The sequence below is a fragment of the Physeter macrocephalus genome, chromosome 2 (assembly GCF_002837175.3).
Source record: "Physeter macrocephalus isolate SW-GA chromosome 2, ASM283717v5, whole genome shotgun sequence".
Classification (NCBI taxonomy): Eukaryota; Metazoa; Chordata; class Mammalia; order Artiodactyla; family Physeteridae; genus Physeter; species Physeter macrocephalus.
This window is the reverse complement of record NC_041215.1, coordinates 45,441,635-45,466,020: the sequence shown is the minus strand read 5'-3', so window position 1 is coordinate 45,466,020 and position 24,386 is coordinate 45,441,635. Positions and strand designations below refer to the sequence as shown.

General features: G+C 39.1%; 1 protein-coding gene across 1 annotated transcript in view; it reads right to left on the bottom strand.

The window, feature by feature from the left end:
• Window positions 1-8,876: 8,876 nt before the first annotated feature.
• HNMT (histamine N-methyltransferase) overlaps window positions 8,877-24,386 on the bottom strand; it is a 36,680-nt gene continuing 21,170 nt past the window's right edge. The window contains exons 3-6 of the mRNA XM_007117757.4: window positions 21,120-21,227; window positions 19,934-20,064; window positions 16,765-16,858; window positions 8,877-9,565 (exon numbers count right to left, since the gene is read on the bottom strand). Coding sequence (XP_007117819.2) covers window positions 9,210-9,565; window positions 16,765-16,858; window positions 19,934-20,064; window positions 21,120-21,227 — 689 coding nt within the window. The 3' untranslated portion in view covers window positions 8,877-9,209. The remainder of the gene's footprint in view (window positions 9,566-16,764; window positions 16,859-19,933; window positions 20,065-21,119; window positions 21,228-24,386) is intronic.

Here is a 24,386-nt window from a genome sequence, read left to right as displayed (position 1 = left end):
TCAGTGAATGATGTAATATTTCTATAATTATTCCTATTATTATTACCAATATTCCATACAAGTTTCCATATCTGGTGAGCCAGAGAATCACCTGGTTGATTCATACAAAGAGAGATTCCTGGGCCTCACACATGGTTCAGATCTAGGGTGGAACCAAGAAATTTGCATGTGTGATAAGGTTCCCAGGTGATTCGTCTGCCCATTGAAATTTTAAAAGTAGTGAGTGACTATGATTTACAGAATTTGTTGAGGTTCATGTCTCCATAACTTGTTGAAACAGAATTAAATACTATGATGAATGACTAATCTGCTAGGTGGATATTTGACATCATGCAGATTAAACATCTAGAATTCAGGTGATTGATAAAATAGGTACACTTATCTTGATATTTTAGCACTATTTGGGGAAAAAAAGTTTTTTTCTCAAAAATAGTCACCTACTCTCCTAGACCCAGTATAACATGTGTTGTATTTTTCAAAGTTTTTTCTTATTTTCTCAGCGTTCCTTTTGGCCTGCTTTATAGATTAGAGAAAAAAAAAAGATTCTGAAAAAGATGGGAAGGACTTGGTTAAGATTAACCTACTTGTGGTAGGTAGGGCATGGATTCAGCCACTGCTACTTCAAATAGGTCAACATTGTACATGGAAGGTAGAAAGTTATTTCTGTCTCTTGTAACAGTCTGAAGGTAAGCAGTCCACCCCTAATGTGGCAACTCTGCTTCACCATGTCTAGAGACCCAACTCCTGTTGCTCTGCATTTCCTAGGGCATTGCCACTCTTGTCTGCCTGGTCTGAGATTAGCTCACTGTCACATCCACATTCCAGCCATCTAGAAGGAAGAAAAGCAGATGAAGAGAACGTACGTCTTCCTTTGTTGGCATATCCCACAATGTTACTTCTCACATCCCATTGGCTAGAACTTAGTCATGTGACTATGTCTGGCACAAAGGGAGTATGGGAAATGTAGTCTTCATCTGGGCAGCCGTATACCTAATTAAAAATTAGATATTACGTTGTCACAGAAGAAGGGGAGAATTGCTACTAGGAAACGGTCTCTGCCATATTACCTTCAACTCTCTGGCCAGCTGGAGCTACACAGGCCTTATGATTTGCCATTTCAAAGTCTCTTGTGTTACAGATACTCACTAAGTGAAAATATGTGTACACAAGATTAAAATAATAAATCAATTCACTGGGATTGTCCTTCTCTGCCCAAGAGGGCAGGCCAGTCATACAGGAGCTGCTGTTTGAGGATAATACATTGTTGGATCAAAGTTGATTAAGTCAAACAGGTGTTCTCTTTGTACCAGAGTCAGCAGTTGAGATCATTCCCCAGGAAATAGAATGAAAATTCGAAGCTAGGAGATAATTCCTATAAGGAAGCTTGGATAGTTAGGATAGAAAGGAATAGAATCAACAAGGATCACCCTTAGGCAGCAAGATGTGGTGGTTAAGAAAATGGTGTCTGTGGTTTATCGCTATGGCTTGGCATTCACTGTGAGAATGTGGGGAAAGTTACATAAGCAACTTAAACCTCAATTTCCTTCTTTGTGAAATTGGGATAAAAATAATAACTATCCCATAAGCTTGTTACAAGGATTAGATTAAATAATGTGACACAATACCTAACACATCATAAACACTCAGTAAATATGAACTATTATTAAAGTTGAGTCCTTAAAATTCCTTAATGTCTGTTATTTAGCAAAGAATCTCCATGATCAACTATTTTTCAGGCTGGAAATCTATAAACTAGAGAGACCAAAGAAAACACAGGGAAAACAGCTAAGCCTGGAAGCTAATATTTACTCCCCCATTCTGAGGACACACAGATGGGAAACCCAGGGGTCGCCAACCTTGCCCAAATAAATCCATCCCATGAGGTGTCTCCTGAAGCAGTAAGCCCTAGCTAATTTCCTTGTCCCATTTTCTAGGTGTCTTTTTTAAAATGAGAAAGAAGTCCAAACTCTTCTCCCAGTCAGACTTGGAGAAATAAAAAACCTAACAGATAATAATAAACAAACCACAAAGATTGTTACACTTCTCCCATTAAAAGCTATTGTGGGGTAGATGAAGCCACTTGGAAAATGTGCAGAATGGTAGCAATCTCTTGATAAATAAGCCACAGTTGCAATGTGCTTGTGCTGATAATAGGTAGCATGGAACAACTGCCTCTTCTACAAAACCCTGGGATTTATGTCCAGTCCGCCTGCATCGGGGACTAGAGAATTAACTCATGAAATCCATCCATCAACATGTAGAATAAGGAATCACAGTATAGAAATGAAATTAGCATAAAATTAGTTAGCTGTAGGACATAAATAGAGGTACTGACATTTTCCTGCCTCTTCTGTATCAAATGTCTTTGGAGAATTCACGAAGCTTGGACTGTAGTTGATAGCCCTTGTGATTTATTTCAACATTTTCTACCGTAGGCAGATTGTTTGCAAAGTCCTTCAAGTATCATTAAGACAAATCAGGAAACACAGATAATTCTTGAGGAGAAGAATATGATCATGGGAAGACACTGCTTATATAAGATAGCCTCCAGAACAGCACATCACTGTATTTATTAAACCATCGCTGCAGAGATTACAGCAATCTGACATGGAGTCTTAATGAATTTTTGGCACATTTGGAAATTGTGACTGTTGTTGCCCAGGGAGCCTCTTAAATCAACCCCCCTTTTACTGCAGTTGCCTTTTTACGGTGTATATCACGTTGAGAAATGGATTACATGATCCATAGCTTTAACTACCCTGCATTTGTTGATCGCATACTATGAATGCATATTGCACAGTGTATGAATCACGGGGGAACTAGGATAGGGGGTGACAGATAATTTAAACATGAAATAGGTGATGCTTGGGACCTGGTAGGAATAGAGGTAGAGAAATAAAAGCAAAAGTCAAGGCAAATGGATGAGATAACCCAGGTATTTGGCAATAGATTAAAACTACCTTATTATTGAAGCATAGTGTTCAGAAAGAGTGCCATTTCACCATTCAGTGAGGTGATTTTTTTTTTTATACTACACTTTGACCATCCTATTGCTTTTTCTTTTCTGCAGTCAGATCCCTTCAATTTGCAGATGGACATTTGGGGGTAAAGGCAATTTAGTCAGAAGAAGTGTTACTCTTTAAGATAACCTACATCTATGATGACAGAGGATCGTAAACTTAATTTTCCCAATGTATAGAGGCACAGTGTGAAGTCAGAATGTGTAAGGGCTAGCTTACCTTCTTTTACAAACTTATTTTGAGAGCGGAGCAAGTCATTTAGCTTAGTATCTCAGCTTCATCACCTCCAAAATGGGATAATAATAATCAGTCTTTCAAATTCATTAAGTAAGAATCAAGTGAGATCTTGTACGCTATTCTAACAATGACATTTGGGAGGCAAGAGGCAGACACCCACACAGACACCTTGGGGAAAAGGGGTACTTGTTTTCCAGCTAAACATAGACTGGAATTGGAAATGGTAAGGAGCATTACTCAAGACAACCAAAGCACATCTCCTGTTCCAAGGCCCTATGGTCTTATTCTCTCTGTAGGTCTGCTCCATTCCTCCCTTTCTAACTGTGGCATCCTAGTGAGGCCCTCCCACGTATGGCCACTGTGGTGGATCCTCTGGACTAGAATTCATCTCATGACTTCTCAGCCCACCTACTGTAGAAAGCCACCTAACCTCCTGACTGTCCTTCAAGTGTGTCAAGCTCATTCCCACATCAGGGACTTTGTACTTGCACTTCCTTCTTTCTGAAATGCTCTTCTCCCAACTCTTTGCATGGCCGCCCCTTCACTTCATTTAAATCTCTGTTCGAATTTCACCCTTTTTTTTTTTAAAAAAAAAAACCTTCCTTGACCATTCCAACTACTCTTATTATCCCCTCCAGTACTCTGTTCTCCTTATCTACTTTTGTTTTCTTAATCATGCCTATCATTATCTGACAAATATTGATTTTTCGGTCCACCCTCCCACTAGAAATCAGGTCACTGACGTTGGGAACTTTGTTTTCTTTACTACATTATCACCTTTGCTTAGAACGATGTCTCACACAATCGGTAGTGGTGGAATGTATATTTCATGAATGAATGAAAAGATGGATGCCTAATTTCCCCAGGTTTGGAATTCTAAATTAGTAAGAGAATTAAAAGGATCCCTTTTATATTTGTGAAGAGAAACCACTCCAGTCAATCTCTGGCCAGCCTATGTATTGCCATCCTTGTGTCAGCTGCCTACCCTTTCTTTGGTCTACTCAGACGGGGTTGAGATGGGGCCACTTTTCATAGGATGGAGTGCTGGTACTTATAGCATCAGGCAAGCAGATGCCCTCAGGTGGGATTTGAGTGGCTCAGCCCTGGTGGCACTTGGGCTTCGTGAAGCACCAGTTCAGCAATAACAGAGAGGCCATCTACCTTTGGCTAGAAATGTCAAGGTCAGGAAATAGGTTGCTTCTTCCAGGTACTATCTCTCTCTCTGGCCTCAGTCATAATTTTCCTTAATTTTAATTTTTAAAAAATGTGTTCTGCATTTTATACTGATTTTTTATGAGCAGTTAATAATAATTATAGTTAATATTTTTGAAATTCCCTATGAGCCTGTCACTTTATGAGCATATTTCTGTACCTTAACTCCTAGAATCCTCATGACTATCCTCTAAGGTCGGTACTGTGATTATCATCTTCATTTTGAAGATGAAGAAATCTGATAATAGAGAAAATGAATTGCCTGAGATCTCTCAGTGAGTAATTAATAGAACCAGGATTTGAACCCAGGAAATCTGGTTCAAGCTGTCCATCTAACAAGACTATTTTAGGTAATCAGTCCCTTGTGGGGCTTATCAAGAAGTCCTTATTTTCTTAGAAATAACATTCTGATGGGGTAAATATATGTAAATATGCTTTTAAAATGACAAAATACTCTGTGTAAGCTATTTTTATTAAGCAAACATTTAAAATACATTAAATATACATTTGGGTCTGTGCAATGTCACAGACTTAAGAGCTAGTATTTTCTGTGACCTTTGCATCTGTTTTTTATGGATGCACACCAGAAATTTAAATTTTTTCTTTTGCCTAGATTGGCAGAGTTTTCTTTTTTAATTTTGTTTTAATTTTTTATTGAAGTATAGTTAATTTATAATGCTGTGGTAGTTCTTGGTGAACAGGAAAGTGATTCAGTTATATATATTTTTTAATTTTTCATATTCTTTTCCATTATGGTTTATTACAGGATATTGAATATAGTTCCCTGTGCTATGCAAGAGGACCTTGTTGTTTACCTATTATATACATAGTAGTTTGTATTTGCTAATCCCAAACTCCCAATTCACTCCTCCCCCATCCCTCTCCCCCTTCACAACCACAAGTCTGTTCTCTATGTCTGTGAGTCTGTTTCTGTTTCTTAGATAAGTTCATTTGTGTCATATTATGGTTCCACAAATAAGTGATATCATATGGTATTTGTTATTTTCTTTCTGATGTCACTTAGTATGATAATCTCTAGGTCCATCCAGGTAGCTGCAAATGGCATTATTTCATTCTTTTTTATGGCTGCGTACTATTCCACTGTATATATGTACCACGTCTTCTTTATCCATTTATCTGTCAATGGAACGTTTTGGTTGCTTCCCTGTCTTGGCTATTGTAAATATTGCTGCTATGAACATAGGGGTGCATGTATCTTTTTGAATAATAATTGTGTCCAGATATATGCCCAGGAGTGGGATTGCTGGATCATATGGTAGTTCTGTTTTTATTTTTCTGAGGAACCTCCATATTGTCTTCCATAGTGGCTGCACCAACTTACATTCCCACCAACAGCGTAAGGAGGGTTCCCTTTTCTCCACACCCTCCCTAGCATTTGTTATTTGTAGACTTTTAATGGTGACCATTCTGACAGTTGTGAGGTTGGTACCTCATTGTAGTTTTGATTTGCATTTCTCTAATAATTAGCGATGTTGAGCATCTTTTCATGTGCCTGTTGGCAATCTTTGTGTTATCTTTGGAGAAATGTCTATTTAGGTCTACTGCCCATTTCTTGATTGGGTTTTTGGTTGTTGTTGTTATTGAGCTGTATGAGCTGTTTGTATGTTTTGGAAATTAAGCCTTTGTCGGTCGCTTTGTTTGCAAATATTTGCTCCCATTCCGTAGGTTGTCTTTTCATTCTGTTTATGGTTTCCTTTGCTGTGCAAAAGCTTGTAAGTTTGATTAGGTCTCATTTGTTTATTTTTGCTTTTATTTCTATTGCCTTGGGAGACTGACCTAAGAAAACATTGCTATCTATGAATTATGTCAGAGAATGTTTTGTCTATGTTCTCTTCTAGGAGTTTTATGTGTCATGTCTTATATTTGTCTTTAAGCCATTTTGAGTTTACTTTTGTGTATGGTGTGAAGGAGTGTTCTAACTTCATTGATTTACATGAGGCAGTCCAGCTTTCCCAACACCACTCCCTGAAGGACTGTCTTTTCTCCATTTTATATTCTTGGCAGAGTTTTCAGTTAAGAAAGTTGCCAATTTTTACAATAAGCAAGGATCAAGGCCCTAAAATACTTTGTTCCACTTAATACTTTGGATTTGGCAGGACTCTCTAACAAATGCAGAAAAGTGTCAGAAACACTTTAAATAAGTTAAGGTTTATACTAAGGGCAACAAACAATTTTGTTGGGTTTCTTGAGCTGTGGTTACAACAAGAATATAAACACATAGGTATAAGACAGGTGCTTGAGAAAGAAAGTAATCCATTACTTAGCATCTTCTATACGCATGGCCCCATGTTAAGCACTGGGAGATGTACAGTGATGTATAAAACGACATTCCAAATTCGTGTTGTGGGCTTTTTTTCTGAACCACAAAAACAGACTTGAATAGTCAATATGTGACTGCCTCAAGTCCTTTGTAATATCATGCAGTGCAGGCAGAAGCCAATAGTTCCATCCCTCGTACCTGTTGTACCCTTGTATCTTTCCACCACTGACTGGTAGGTAACTCCTAAGGATTTTCTCTTAAAAAAGGCTTGACTGTTCACATTACATTAAATTGAAGCGGGTGAGAATTTATTTATCCTCGTATTTTATAGTAAGGGCTGTATGAGAAAAAGGCCATATTTACAAGCATCCGTCTATAGACTGCTAGTCTTCTTCATCTTTAAGCAGCATGTTAGTTCTATTCTTGTTTTGTTTTGCACATGTGCTTTTTAGAAAAGACCGTAATTTGCTCTGTAGTCTTGATTTCCATTTTTTTGGTGAAGTTGTTCAAGGTCGTCATGGTCCATATCCATCAATCATGGCTGCTTCACAGATTTCCTTTGTCAGTAGTACATATCAGTATGATTAATGGTTCAGCGTTCATATTCAGGAATCTGATTGGATAACTGTCATTTCATTTGTTGGAACTGACAATTCAAAAAATATTGATAAAGTTGTCCAATAAAAGAGAGTAATGCAAGTCAGTTTTACTTATTATGAACAATAAAGCTTGGTAATTTGTTGGTATAAATAGGCTCTATACTCCAGTGTATTTCCTGGGCCTGAGGGAAGGCATTAACCCTTTTGAAGTGACTATATCACAGCATTAAGTGGTAGCTCTGTGATGTGAAAGAATGAATATCGTACTATGTTGAATGTTTCATCACTGGTGAATCAGGGTCTGTGACCTCTTTAGTAAAACCTTACTTTTGTTCTGTTTCTAACAGGGCGTAGTAATTATTTACTTACTTATAAAAATATATGTATTTATTAATTATAAAATTACTTAATTACTTAAGAGGTGTGCTTTTTTTAAAGAATGATAGATGTTTATTATTAAAGATAATATAAAGATTATCAAAAACTTTTCAAAAATCCTCTGAAATACTACTGTTAAAGATGATTTTTAAAAAAATATATTTATTTTATTTTATTTTTGGCTGCATTGGGTCTTTGTTGCTGCGAGTGGGCTTTCTCTAGCTGTGGCGAGTGGGGGCTACTCTTCGTTGCGGTGGCTTCTCCTGCTGCGGAGCACAGGCTCCAGGCGCACAGGCTTCAGTAGTTGTGGCTCGCAGGCTCCAGAGCTCAGGCTCAGCAGCTGTAGCAGACGGGCCCAGCTGCTCCGTGGCATGTGGGATCCTCCCAGACCAGGGCTCAAACCCATGTCCCCTGCATTGGCAGGTGGATTCTTAACCACTGTGCCACCAGGGAAGGCCTAAAGATGATTCTTGATCTTAGAGGAGATCTTAGACACAGGGGCAGAGGGGTGATGGAGTATTGAAATAGACTCAAGTGTTTTCAAGAAATTTAGTGAATGATAAAAGGTATATTTTAAGTCAGTGGGTTTTTTTTTTTTTGTCAATTGTGTTGATATAGATTTTTTTCTTTTTTGAGGAAAATCTGCTTGTTCTCAACTCACTCTTGATACTTATGTAAACTTCAAACATATCAAAGATTTTTTTACAGTGAAATTATAAAATTATTATGATTAAATATGTTAATATTCTAAAACCTTGGTTTTAGGAGGCCTTTTAAAATGTGTCAGAAGTCCAGAAATTAAAAAAAGGAAAAAAACTAAATTTGACTGAATAAGTAGAAAAACTTCAGTATAGCAGAAAACAAACAAAACACTACAAAATCATAGACAAAATTAAAAGAGAAAACAAAGTGGGAGGAAATGACAACACATGACAAAGTTAATTAGAGTAATCTATAAAAATAAGAAACTACAATAAAGAAATGCACGTAGAGAAATACTTCTTCACAGAAGAAGTATTCTTCTGTGAAGAAGTATTTCCCCTTCTTCACAGAAGGGGAAAAATCAATAAACATATGCTTTCTTAATGTCCAAGGTATCAGTAAGCATATACTTTACTAGTATTTTAAAAATCCATAGCACATATTTTATTAGTATTCCAGGAAATTCCATTATAATCAACAAATGGAAAGGATTTTATTGTCAATAAGTCCGTGAAACTAAGTTGTCTCATTTTTCCAGATTATGTGGTATGTAGACAGCATGTAGTCTCTTTACCGATAGAAGGGATGGGATAAGACCAGCAGTGTCATATATGATTCCACATGGAAGTCCAAGAATATCTTGGGATTTTCTAGATTTTACATATCAGAGAAAATGCTCTGTTTATGCTATGAGATATATTTATAATTTTAATACACAAATAAGTGAATGATCAAAATTGTTCAAACTATAGTTTTTGAATACATTCTCATGGTGGATATTTATGCCTCAACCACTATGAAACTCAGACTGTTATTGAAAAGAACCTTTCCCTCTTTCTTTACACTCAATTCAGGCTCTTGCAGATCTTTCATAATTTCTGCTTTGAGATCAGGTGGTGCTGTTGTACTAAAGTTGCAGGTTTCTGTCAAAAAATCCCAAAGCAGGTCTCCATTTTCATTGCCATCAATAAAACAGTCAGATATGTCCATGGTGGACAGAAGGTCATAACACTCATACTTAATCCCCGACTTGTCCAGCATCTGCATGAGGTCAGATGACGTGACATACTGGCAGAGGTCATCCCGGGGTAAGTGAGATCTGTACTTTTTCCATAGCTTGTCCCAGCCACTGGTTCCTGTGCAACAGAACAAAATTCATGCTTTCAGTTATTCTTCTTTTCCTTTACCTACTCTGCCAACCAGTACACTAGATGCTTGGAATAGAGCAGTCAATTTAAAAAAAAAAGAAATTCTTGCCTTTGTGTAGCTCAGTTCAAGGAGTGAAGGGGGTGGGAGGAGAGAAAGTTAAATAAATAAGTAAATAAATCATATATCAGATGGTGCAGAGTGCTAATGAAAAACAAATCAGAGCAAGGAATAAGGGGGATCAAAGAGTCGGATGGGTTGCTGTTTTATATCGGGTGGTTGAAGATAGTCTCTCTAATAATGTGACATTTGATGTAAATTAGATAGCTAGTGGGAAGCTGCCGCATAGCACAGGGAGATCACCTCTGTGCTTTGTGACCACCGAGAGGGGTGGGATAGAGAGTGTGGGAGGGAGGGAGACGCAAGAGGGAAGAGATATGGGATGAGAGGGGTGGGATAGGGGGGGAGGGAGACGCAAGAGGGAAGAGATATGGGAACATATGTATATGTGTAACTGATTCACTTTGTTGTAAAGGAGAAACTAACACACTATTGTAAAACAGTTATACTCCAATAAAGATGTTAAAAAAAAATAATGTGACATTTGAGCAGAGACATGACAGCAATCCACACAGATATCAGAGAGAAGATTACTCCAGGTAGAGAGAAGAGCAACTGCAAAGGACCTGAAGCAGGAACAGGCTTGGCATGTTAAGAACTAGCCAGGAAGCCAGTGAGATTGGAATTGAGTGAACAGAGGGGAGCATGGAAGGAGAGGTGGTTGTATGGGTGATGGTGAGGAGTAGATTGGGTGCTAAATCATATGGAAAAAGATGAGAAGCCATTGTAGTGTGGTCTAACAGAACTTTCTGGACTCTTGGACATGTTCCATATTTGCATTGTCCAGTATCGTAGCCACTAACCACTTTATGGTTATGGAACATGTAAACTGTGGCTAGTGTGACTAAGGAAGTGAATTTTAAGTGTTCATGTTAATTCATTTCACTTTCAGTAGCCAACTGTGGCTTCCATATTGGACAACACAATATTAGAGTGACTTAACCTGGTTTGCATTTTCATAAGGTCACTCTGGCCACACAGATGGACTGTTCTCTATTGAGAATAGACTATAGGGGTGTAAGGACAGAGCAGGAAGAACAGTAAGAAAGCTACTGCAATAATCTGGGTGCTGGATGATGTTACGTTGCACCGGCAAGATTGGAGGTGATGAGAAGTGGTTGAATTTTTTATATATTACACTCCTAGATCCAATGCCATTTGCTAATGATTTGGATATTGTTAACAATAATAATTTGGATGGTGAAAGAAAGAAAGGAATCAGTGATGACCCCAGTCATTTTGGCCCAAGCATCTGAAAAGAGAAAATTGCCATTATTGGAAATGGGAAGAACGAGGGAGGAACTGGTTTTTTTTTTTTTTTTTTTTTTTTTTTTTTTTTTTTTTTGGGAGGAACATTTTTAAATGTGTTATCAGGCATCTGGTTTTGGAAACATAAGGTTGAGATAACCGTTGGACATTCAGGTGGTGATAGGAGGAAGGCAGTTGTTTATGTTAGCCTGGTTCAGAGGAAAGGGTCTAAGAGTAAAAATTGAAATAGAAAGAAAGAGCACAGCAAGTACAATGATAGTTTACCCAAACCAAAGATGGGGTAGCCTCTCATGTCTATACAATTACAGGGTGCTGCCTTGGACTGCAACAACTAGGGTGAGTCCTAAAAATTGTGTCCCCAGCTTTAGAAGATATATTAGCAGTGTATGTTGTATTTAATTGAAAACCTGGACCAGTGTAGAAGCTAAGAGATACGGCATCTGTGGGAGAGATAGGTTGGACTGTTCTGACACTTCATGAATGAGATGAGGTTTGGTATTTAGTCTCTCAGAACCTCAGTTTTCTCATCTATAAGATAGAGATAACCATACTTACCTCAAATGCAACTGCAAGTATTAAATGAGATAATTGAAGTGAATCATTGCTCAATGGTAAGCACATGGCAGACGTGTAATAAGTACTTACAAAACAAATGAATATTATATGGAATTACTTTGATAATGTATTTCCACTGGTTGTAATCTTGAGAATGTGAAAAAACAAATTTGCTTTTCAGAAATCTGTAATAATACTAATAAATAAAGACAAAAGAACAGCTATTTATGGATTTTCTAATATACGCATCTAATAGTGGGCTGTTACAGAGATAGTGGCTATGTGCGGCAATTAAGAGTGGTCTCTAAAGCCTGACTTTCTGAGTGTGAAGCCTGGCTTTTCCTCTTACTAGCTTTATGAACCTGTGCCTCAGTTTTGTCATCTATAAATCAGGGATAATAATAGAATATCTTCATAGGATTGTTCCAAGGATGCACCAAGTTAATAAAGTAAGGCACTTAGAACCATGACTGGCACATAGTAAACACTGCTGAAGTGTTAGGAAATTAAGTTGGACTTGGCCAAAGCAATATAAGAGAGAACTTACAACTCTGTGAGTTTCCAGGATTAAAAGTTAAGATTTGAAAGGCATGAACTTTTTTTGGTTCCGAAAGCTCCTTTATGATGTAATGGAAGTAATCGGACTCTCCAGCAAAGTATACAAACACTACATAGCCACACAATTCTGCATATAATTATAGGACGTTGGCCTCATCCATGGGCTTGGCTAAAGTCTCCTGATTTAACTCAACAAAAGAGAATAACCAAGGCAGAAAATGGTAAATAATAAATAGCCTAGATAGTTGATGTTCTACTAACATTTCAGAAGAGGGACCGATAACTACAGGATAAGCTCTAGAAGAAGGTGGAATTGGAATGAAGCAGAAAAAAATACAACCTCAGTTCAGTGAAAAAAAAAAAATGAGGGTCATGAGCATGTACTGCAAAAATCTTTCATTCCAAAGACAGTGACTGCCTAAGTAAGAATTTGCCTGCAAACAAGACTACAAGAAAATAAACATTTCAGTGGTTGAGGAAAGGCTCTGTTATCATTATTATTACTGTTATTTCACCCTGGCAGAGAAAAAAGAACCAAACACTAATTGCGGAGAATTTGCTGGTGTCAGTGTTCTGTGACTCAGTGCCATTTCTGAGCTGAGCAGTTAGAAACTTTCTGACTGATACATATTATCATACTGGCTCTCGGTGGGCACAACGTACGGTATTACTTTCGTTTTCAACATGAACATAAACCAGGTCCCTCACCCCCACCCCCCCGTATTAAAAATAACACACCATGATTTCCCTCCTTCCTTAGATAAGGAGAGGGCAAGGCAGAAAATGTCACTGATCTCCTGGCTAATCTCCTGTAACCAGATAAGTTGCATTTTAATTAGCAACTCTCTCAACGAATGCCTGGCTACTACATTTGCAGAAAAACATGCCACTAACATTATTTTAGTGTGGGATACTCCTCATTTGAAAAATCCACCTCTTCTTATTTCTCTTCTTTTTCATCCCCAAATCAAATCTTTTATCATTATAATCAGGAACTTCTGTTTGTTATAAATAAATAAATATTTACTGAGCTGGGCTAACTCTTTAATGAATACTTAGGAACCAGAGGAAAGCCTCTGTTCTGCCTATTTCAGTGTGCGCTGTGTGCGTGTGAATACGTGTATCTTCTTTATTGAGTCTCTTATTCCTGTTTATTAAATCCATCTTCAAATCTCCAGAACTTTCTGTATTCTCTGATTCCATGTCTATCATGTTAGCTAAAACATGGTATCTTTTTTTTTTTTTTTTTTTTTTTTTTTTTTTTTTTTGTGGTACGCGGGCTTCACACTGTTTTGGTCTCTCCCGTTGCGGAGCACAGGCTCCCGGCGCGCTGCTGTGGCCTCTCCCGTTGCGGAGCACAGGCTCCGGACGCGCAGGCCCAGCGGCCATGGCTCACGGGCCCAGCCGCTCCGCGGCACGTGGGATCCTCCCAGACCGGGGCGCGAACCCGGTTCCCCTGCATCGGCAGGCGGACGCGCAACCACCGCGCCACCAGGGAAGCCCGGTATCTTTTTTTGAATGGACATTCAGAACTAGTTGTAGTTGGGGTAGTATAAGGCAGAAATAATAAACAATTATTCAGTTCAATTCAAACACATTCACTGGGTGTCTTCTTCTAGGTGCCAAGGGTTTTGCAAAGATCTGGGACTAGAGATAAGAGGCAGAGCCTCCTGCTCTCCAGGAACTCTCCTTAAACTCCCTATCTACCTCTGATCAGAAATTAGCACCTTTTTGAAAGTATGTACATGTCTGAATCCTCCATTAGATTAGGAGCCTTTCAAAGGCAGAGGAGTAAGAGTCATCTTTGCAACCGCAGAGCCTAGCAGTGACCAACTAGAGGAGCTCAGTAAAAGCTGAATGAACCAAATCTACACTTCCATACACCGAGGGGCCAACAGAATTTATCTCAGATAAATATACTGTTGTTAAGATGGGTTTATAGGTGCACAGGTTTATCTAGGTCAGAGAGGCAGAGCAAAAGGGAGTTAAACTGCTCTAGGTAACAAATAAGAGGGGTAGAAGGGAGAAGTGAGCAGCTGGTATCTTAGGAAGAGCACGGGAGTTAAGAGGGTTTTGCGTTACCGGTGTTTTCCTCTTTGGGATGCCTGCCTCCCACGTTGTGTGCAGTAATGAAAAATTGTAAGCTGTGTGCTGAAAAAGTTAGTAAAACATCTCCACCGTCAAACTACAGAATGAATAAGTTTTGACTCAAAATACCTTTTTTTATGAAAGCTAACTGGTTTTTGCGCTTTTACTCCCTTTCTTTGATTTTTTCCCCGTGAATGTATATAGATATAGTACATGTGAACTACATGTATGCATAGATGCCATATTATGTAGGTATGATTATCTGGAAATAGTCCTTGCGTGAACTAAGACTCACAGAGCAAGTTCACACAGCTAGGAAGTGCCTCAGCATTCTTTTTTTTTTTTTTTTTTTTTTTTTGCGTTACGCGGCCCTCTCACTGTTGTGGCCTCTCCCGTTGCGGAGCACGGGCTCCGGACGCGCAGGCTCAGCGGCCATGGCTCACGGGCCCAGCCGCTCCGTGGCATGTGGGATCTTCCCGGACCGGGGCACGAACCCGTGTCCCCTGCATCGGCAGGCGGGCCCTCAACCACTACGCCACCAGGGAAGCCCCAACATTCTTGGTTTTATGTATCATCCTGCATTTCACTGGGCCTGTTTTGGTTTGCACATATCCTGATGCCAAAAAACCATGGATTCTATTAACGTATTCATGATGTAGCCAGCAGAATACTGTATCCATAAGGGCACTTAGTCCATTCTTAGTTGCTTGTAGACTGCTCATGCCACTTTCTAAACCTTAGGCTGGCTTTTTCTTATTGGTAGGCATATACTCATAGAGAGCTGCCTTCTGACACTCAGATACTTGACTTCTGAAAATATTTAAATATAAACCAAATATATATAACAGTGGATCTGCATTTGATATGAAATATATCCTAAAATCAAACATATGACTACTGGATGAATTGCTATTTCTGTCTGCAACACTGTTTCTTTATTATTGATACAGATTATCAAGAATAGACTGCCCTCAGTGTTGATAGCTAAATTTACTTTCATATTCCTAAATGCAGTACAAAGTGCTTTACCCAAGTGTCCTAATTTAGAGAGAGGTTGGTGGGAAACATCCAGTTTACAGAAGCCCTTCTAAATGGTAAGATAGAACTCTCCCACACAAATGAGTATTTTTAACTAACCTGAGATAAAAATAGTATATCAAATGTTCCCTTAGAGAAGAGGTTGTGTACAGGAACTCTCATTTGCCAAACTCCCACATGAGTTCAAACCCAGGATTATAGGCAACAGCTATGTTTGCCATCCTTAAAGCCATTCCTCATATTTAAGAATACATGGGGACTTCCCTGGTGGCACAGTGGTTGAGAATCCGCCTGCCAATGCAGGGGACAGGGGTTCGTGCCCTGGTCCAGGAAGATCCCACATGCTGGGGAGCAACTAAGCCCGTGCACCACAGCTACTGAGCCTGCTCTCTAGAGCCCGTGAGCCACAGCTGCTGAGCTCTGGCGCCACAACTACTGAAGCCCGCGCACCACAGCGAAGAGTAGCCCCCGCTCATAGCAATTAGAGGAAGCCCACGGCCAGCAACGAAGACCCGGTGCAGCCAAAAATAAATAAATAAATAAATTTATAAAGGAAAAAAAAGAATAAATGAATTTTGCGACATAATGGTTTCTGAGTTTGGGGTCTGGTATGATCTTAGGGAGATAGAGGCTGCTGTGTACGTGGAGTGAACCTGCCTAGCACTGTGTGGACAATCCACAAAGACTGCTGAATGAAAGAAGTAATGAATTAATGAATGCAACAATGTCAGTGGTTCATTTGCTAATCTGTTTACTTATGTTCTCTGTGTGGTGCTTATTGTATCATTGGAAACAACATGACATGATCAAATGCCTTCTTTGGAAAATAACACGACAACACAAAACAAAACAAGTGGACCGTTTTTGATAGTTATTTGAGAAAACCTAAATGAACAACATTGATAATGGCTCTAGAAATGCAAATTAATCAAATATGATAGTGTCCCAAATATTTAAAACTTTTATTTTTTTTTTTTTTTTTGTGGTACGCAGGCCTCTCACTGTTGTGGCCTCTCCCGTTGCGGAGCACAGGCTCAGCGGCCATGGCTCACGGGCCCAGCTGCTCCGCGGCATGTGGGATCTTCCCGGACCGGGGCACGAACCCGCGTCCCCCGCATCAGCAGGCGGATTCTCAACCACTGCGCCACCAGGGAAGCCCTAAACCTTTATTTTACTGATATTTATTAATAAACATCACAGAAGAGAAAGAGACATTCAAGAGACAAAAAGGAGGTAAATAGAAATATTTACTATTTTTAGTCTCATTAAAAACATTCCTATCAGTTGTATTTGCTGTATGTTAAATAAATATTTTTTATAGAGAGACAACAAGGATATATTTTCCCGAGAGAAAGAAGTAAACAGACATTTAATTCCCCTGGAACTCCTAAATTGAAAGCTGTTGTGAAGGACTTTCCTAATACTGTGTTAATTAATTGACTCTGATCAGAAGCCAAATCAAGAATTTCGTAATGAAGATGAAATATACCAGCTGCCTTCAAACACATGCATCCATGCGCTATCACTGTTTTAAAATTCAGGCTGAAGGAAAATAACTTACCGGACACAAGAGTAATGAGAATCTTAGCACTGGTAGCTAAGAGACTATGGAAGAATTTCAGGGTGGCTGGGATGTCTTTTACATAATACAGCATCTAGAAATGAAGGAAGAGAGAAACGAGATGCTTTTCTATGTCAATGTCTTTGTTGCTTGGACTAAATACTCACTAGAAGGTTTGATGTTCAAGTTGAGTGGATTTTTATTCAACAAAACACTTAAGAAATTTAAAAATTAAAGATGTTATATATAGAGATAGAATAATAGTGTGAGTAAATATTTGGGGAGAGAGGAAACTATGGTATTTACTCAACTAGAGTCAAACAGCTTAAACTTTACTCTTTCTGGCTTCATTAACACAGACATTTATAGCTCGAGACAGTCTGCATTCCACATGGGGGCACTGAATTCTAATGCTCACTCTATATTTGGTGAGTTTTAGTAGTTCTGGGCAAAAATGGTGCTGGCACCGTGAAGACATTCCGTTTCATGGAGCGTTGCTTTAAAATTAAGCCCTTTGCACTAGCTTCACCGTAAGCTCACCGATGCTTTTTTTAAAATCATGGAAAATGTGACAGGCTTTGATGTCGACAGATTCTCTAGGGAAATGGACTGGATAAAGCCTAAAGTTACATGCATGGTCCCAGGGTGTTAGGAGTCAGCCCACCCTTTTTTGTTGTTGTTTTTTAAAAAATAGATCTTTATTGGAGTATAATTGCTTCACAATACCGTGTTAGTTTCTGTTGCACAACAAAGCGAATCAGCCATACGCATACATATGTCCCCATATCCCCTCCATCCCACCCTCCCTATCCCACCCCTCTAGGTGGTCTCAAAGCACCCAGCCGATCTCCCTGTGCTATGCGGCTGCTTCCCACCAGCCAACTATTTTACATTCGGTAGTGTATATATGCCCATGCTACTCTCACTTCGCCCCAGCCTCCCCCTCCCACCCCGTGTCCTCAAGTCCATTCTCTATGTCTACCTCTTTATTCCTGCCCTGCAACTAGGTTCATCAGTAGCCTCTTTTTTTTTTTTTTTGATTCCATATATATGTGTTAGCATATGGTATTTGTTTTTCTCTTTCTGACCCAGAGTGAAGTAAGCCCACCCATTTTTAATAACTGAACCATCTCTGGTGAAGTGCAGGGAGAGGTCTTTCCACCCAACACAGATAGAGCTTGGAATTAAACATTGGCAGTAGAAAATTTTCCCTAAGGACTTACATCCCTGGAATCTACCCCATAGACACTTCTTACGTCTCATCTTCAGCTCTCTTAAACAAGAATTCAATGTTTTATGTAGGTGCCATGATAGAATTTATTGCGTAAAGGAAAAACAACCTAAGCTATGCCCCTCTCACACAAATGAATGAAATACAGTGGAGCTGCACACGGCTTGTGCAGCATCACAGGCCCTATTGAGTATCATGTCACTCCATGCTGTTCATCACAGGGACCGTACATAGACAGGCACCCAGATGCAGCTAATCCACAAGATGGCTAACGATCCATGACATGACCTGGCTGAAAAGAGGAGGTGGGACATAGCAGAGGCAGACACAGAATCTCTGCAGTTGATTATGAATATTAAGTTGAAGGGTGTCACGAGAATGCGGGGAGCAATGAAGAGACAGAGAAATAGCACAGAAAACTGCAGAGTAGATGGAGAGGAGCAGAGTGCTAATGCAGAGCGGGCAGAGTCGCTATAAGAAAGAGGGAACCCACGGGGAGCTTCTGAGAGAAACTGGAGAATGATCTCTGAAGCTGCAACATCATATAAGAGTTTTATAAGAATGGGGTCCAGAGCATATGTGGAAGGATTGGCTTTTGATAAAGGGAGGCTTCTGTAATAAGAGGAAAGAAAGACATGGTGCGTACAGGTGCAGCTATGTTTGTAAATTTGGAGAGTGAAAGATGATTTTCCACCTGACGGTTTCTCCTTTTGCTACAGAATAGGACGTGAGGTCATCAGTTGGAAATGAGCGGTGGAGGAGGGAATTACAGGAGGTGCCAGGAGAGTGAGGGAGGATGAAATAGTTATACAGGTGTGACCCTTGAACAAGGCAGGGGTCAGGAGCGCCAACACTCTGCGCAAATATTCACACATAACACAGAGTTGGCCCTCCCTATATGCAGTGTCTCTGTTTCTGGGGTTCTGCATCCAGTCATGTAGCATTTTTTATTGAAAAAATCCACACATGAGTGGACCCACGCAGTTCGAACCTGTGTTGTTCAAGGGCCAGCTGTAGGAGAAGGTGGGAAAGTAAGTCTAGTAGAGGAACATAGGTTTGCTGAGCAACGTTAAGCACTCCCTTATAGGTAAAAGATTTTGTCCGCTAAGAAAGCAAAGATGTAGGATTGCCTGGATAATGCTGATCTTGGAGTCATTTCTTCCTGTGATTTTAAAAAATTTATTCCTTTGGGATGACTGTGCTTGTGGACTATAGAAAGCAAAAAAGCATCTTGTTGTTCATCGTGGTATTTCTAAAATAAACATATCTTCTAATGGTAGCTAACACCCAAAGCCTATACACCTGTATGCTATCCAGATACGTCAGTGACCTCTGGAATTATGTCCCCACACCACCTACTAAATTGTCTCCCCCTTTCCAAGAAATACACTATCCTATGTCTAAGAAATACACTATCATATTTCTAAGAAATACCCTATCAGTGCTGGAGCATGGAAATAAATTCCTGTGTAATGACTGACCAATGTCAGTAACACTTTGTTGACCTGAGAAATCATCTAGCCTGCCCTTCTGTCATGTGCACACGAGCCGGGTCATCAAAAGAAGGCAAAAGCAAGAGGATTCAGAAAAACTCTGGGATGTTAGTAAATCCAGACCATTAGAGTTACTGGAGAATTGTGTTAGGATGTGTTACACTCTACTGTCTATGAACTTTCAATCCCACAAAAGTTAAGCCAGCATTGAAAAAAAATCAGTAACTATGGGGGTATTTTGCATAGAGAAAACTGGCTTTTAAAATGTTACAGAGAATCTCTTAGTTTTGTCAACATCTTTAACTTCAGTTTGGACAGATAATGGTCACTTGTAAAATCAGAAGTCAGATTTTCATTTTTCTTTTTAAAGTTAAAATATTAGGTACTCTGAAATATTTCTGAAAAATCTTTCTTCTGAGAATATATAACAGTAAATATGTCTTACCTGAATCATATGAATAAAGTCCCACTTCTGAAGTTCTTTTTTCTCCATCATTCTGTTTTGATATTCAGATGATGTCTCCTTATGCCACGTAAACTTTATGTTCTGGAGGTTTGATGTCTTGGCCACAAGCTCTAAAATACGGAGAAAAGGTGGCACACCATCAATTTTAACTGCAAATTTGGAACCCATTTCCATTTAGAATTTTAATGCAATCAGTGTTATATACATAACAGATATAAAGCACATTTTTCTTTTTTATAAATCTCCAGAAGACCAAAGAGTTCATCCTAGTTTTTCCTCTAGTGTTAAATGAAATTAGAGAACGGAGTCAATAAGAAATAATTATGAGAATCCTGATCAGACACAGGTGCTATTATCTCAGTGTTAATGGGAAATCAACCGGTGAATTTTATCAATGGAAAATTGGTGTAAGACAGGTGATATGATTCTGTAACTCAGGAATCGGCAAACCATGGCATGGGCCATATCTTCCCACCACCTATTTTAAAATAGACTGCAAGCTAAAAATATACACTACTTTCTGATTTCATGCTTCCTTCATATCTTGTGCCGTTACACTTTTAAATGGTTGAACAAAATCAAAAGAAGAATAATACTTCATGATAGGTAAAAATGATATAAAATTCAAATTTTAGTGTTTATAAAATTTTATTGCAACATACGCACACTCATTAGTGTATGTATTGTCTATGACTGCTTTTGGGCTTCAGTGGCAGAGCTGATTAGTTGTGACAGAGACCGTGTGGCCTTCTAAGTCTAAAATACTTACTATTTGGCCCTTTTTTAAAGAAAAGTTTCCTGTTTCCTGCTGTAAGCAATTAAACGTAAGCTCTTTAAGGGCAGGGATTCTGTTTAAATACCTCTGAATGAATTAATGACTCTGTCTCTAAGAATAAATATCAAAAATAATAGTTGATGACCAGGGGAGGGGTGGAGAGTCAGTAAAAAAAAAAAAAAAAAAAGTGGGGGGGAATTCTAATCACTATTTATATTCTGAGATGTTTAGTCATTCCTGCCAAGAAAACAAATTAATCAGGTTCTTCTCTCAATAAGCTTACAAAGAACATACCACAGCAGCTATGTTGTTAATGACTGAAGGGATGCATTTGGGATGACAGGCCTTTCAGAATAGAATTTAATATACAGCACCATGGGTTACAAGTACCTTTGTACTTGGTGATTTGTTCAGCGCTTGGTTCAACAACTTCATTGTTGATACTAACTCCTGGGTATTGAGCCTGCACTTTGGAGAGGATATGAAGATCAATTTCACCTGGAAGAAAAGCATAGGGAACAGATCACCTCAGTCCAGAAAGAAATGATTAAGAATAATTTGAACGAGTTTGTTATCTCTAGGAAAGCCCAGCATAAATAAAGAATAATACTCAGCTGTTGCCCTGCCACAATGTCTATGATGCAGAACAGCTAAGTTGTAAGTAGGAATAATAATGTGATTTGAGGAGGGCTATGATTGCTATTCATTCATTCATTCATATAGCCTTTATTTAATATCTCTTATTATATTACAGTAAGTCTAAGATGCCCTTCATTATAGGATGCAAACAGCCCTTCTTTTTATATCACTAAATCAGAAAAAACACCATCAATTATAATTTTAAGATTTCATCCACCGCAAGATGTATATCAATTTCAGAGATGTTAAGTATGAAAAAAACATGCCATAGAATTGATAAATTAGGCTAGGCCAGATGCATACAAAAAATATGTCAAATACAAAATACGTCAGGTATAAAAAAGGATTAAAAAGTATATCAGGGGCTTCCCTGGTGGCGCAGTGGTTGAGAGTCCGCCTGCCGATTCAGGGGACACGGGTTCGTGCCCTGGTCCGGGAAGATCCCACATGCCGCGGAGCGGCTGGGCCCGTGAGCCATGGCCGCTGAGCCTGCGCGTCCAGAGCCTGTGCTCTGCAGCGAGAGAGGCCACAGCAGTGAGAGGCCCGCGTACCGCAAAAAAAAAAAAAAAAAAAAAGTATATCAGACATGTGCCCTCAAAAACACCATGGTCTAGTGGTATAGACAGACATGGAAAGAACCCTTGCTGGGTTGGACCAGGGTGGGAAGGAGAAAGGAGACAGTGAGGGGGAGGATAGGAGGAGAGGCCAGAGAGACAGAAAGCTTCATGGCAGATCACTCCTGAGCTCTTTGTTACAGGGGAAGTGGAAGTTAGCCCAGGGACTTCTGGGGAAATGGGAATTGCAGGTAGAGAGGACAGGAAGTCAGGAAACAGAATCGTATATGTGGGACTACTGGCAATTCAGAGTTTTGGAATGTTAGGCAAGGCAGTGCCTCCATGCAAGAGGTGATCCCAGAGAGGTAAATGGAGAAGAAGTTATGGCAGAATAGATATTTATGCATTAATTCATGCACCAATGATTATTTACTATGTGCCAGGCACTACACTAGGCTCTAGCAAATGATGATAAGAGGAGCAAATAGATACCTGCCCTGATGAAAATTTAGCCTGTAGGTGACTATGTAAGAGAGATAGATGATGGTAAGTTGGATAGACTTGAGTTCCAAACCTGTCTGATCCGCTTACTTGGTATTATGACCTTTGGAAATTTGCTTTATCTCTCCAAGGTGCATTTTCCTCATGAGAAAAACAGCAATATTAATAGTACATAATTTATTGGGTGAGAGGATTAAATGAGGCAATGCATATAAAGCACAGTGCAAAATAGAGTTGGCACCTAATAAATGTTAGCTGTTCATTATTTTTATTGTTATCATTGAGTCCTTCTCTTTAAAAATCTCTCTTCTTTCCCTATTACTGATGCCTCCAAATTAAGTTTGCACTTTTATTCTCTTAGTTATTGATGTTGACCTTCACTAAAACAGACTTATGTGCTGGCAAGACTAGCATATGAAAATGACATTAGTCTTTAACATTTTGGCATAAATGGCATTAACAGAACCTTTCCAAGGTTAGGTATGGCGGGCGAAAAAAGCATAGGTCATAAGACTGAGAGGTCTGAAAAGAAGGAGATGAGGAAGATAAATCAGGAACAAAAGATGCTAGACTAGGGAAAGAGGGCCGTCTAATGGTATAATGAGAGTCCCAAGTACTGGTAATGGGAGACAGTGGGGATTAGGGGGGAGAAGATATGGGAAGGGAGCTGAAACAGAGGATGAAGAAGCCTATGTGGCAGTTTTCTCCAAAGCCGGCCCCACCAACCTGACACCTTTTAGTCCTTCCTTAATCATTATCCTAGCCGTCATTTATTGGCCACCTATTATTTGTCAAACACTGTGCTAGGCACTTGACTTGAAACATCTCACTTAATCCTGACCACAATGCTATCACAAACGCCACAGTATAGTTCCCAACTAGATAAGGTGATTTGAGTAATTTGACACTGAGGGGACATTAATGTGCCTAAAGTTTAAGGCATACTTGTCTGACTCCGAAGTGTTTGTTTTTCTAACAACTTCATACTAAGAAACAGGAAAACACCAAATACTAAAAGGACATAGGAAGTTTTTCTCTACAGTAATTATTTTTGGAGGGTACAAGAGATAACTAAGGCAAAAGGCTGATAGGAAAATCTGTGGGCTAATGAGAAATAGAGAGATTCCAGCTTGCCCCAAAGGCCCAGAGGCCAAAAGTTCTGTTCTTGCCTCTATCAGCCTAGCCATATATTTTATTTTATTTTATTATTTTATTTTATTTATTTATTTTTTATTATTTATTTTATTTTATTTTTTCTATTAACATGCAATGATTTTATTATTATTCTTTTAACATCTTTTTTTTTTATTAACATCTTTATTGGAGTATAACTGTTTTACAATAGTGTGTTAGTTTCTCCTTTACAACAAAGTGAATCAGTTATACATATACATATGTTCCCATATCCCTTCCCTCTTGCGTCTCCCTCCCTCCCACCCTCCCTATCCCACCCCTCTCATGGTCACAAAGCACAGAGGTGATCTCCCTGTGCTATGCGGCAGCTTCCCACTAGCTACCTAATTTACATTTGGTAGTGCATATATGTCCCTGCCACTCTCTCACTTCGTCACAGCTTACCCTTCCCCCTCCCCACGTCCTCAAGTCCATGCTCTAGTAGGTCTGTGTTTTATTCCCATCCTACCACTAATCTCTTCATGACATTTTTTTTCTTAGATTCCATATATATGTGTTAGCATACGGTATTTGTTTTCCTCCTTCTGACTTACTTCACTGTGTATGACAGACTCCAGATCTATCCACCTCATTACAAATAACTCAGTTTCATTTCTTTTTATGGCTGAGTAATATTCCATTGTATATATGTGCCACATCTTCTTTATCCATTCATCTGTTGATGGACACTTAGGTTGCTTCCATGCCCTGGCTATCGTAAATAGAGCTGCAATGAACATCGTGGTACATGACTCTTTTTGAATTATGGTTTTCTCAGGGTATATGCCCA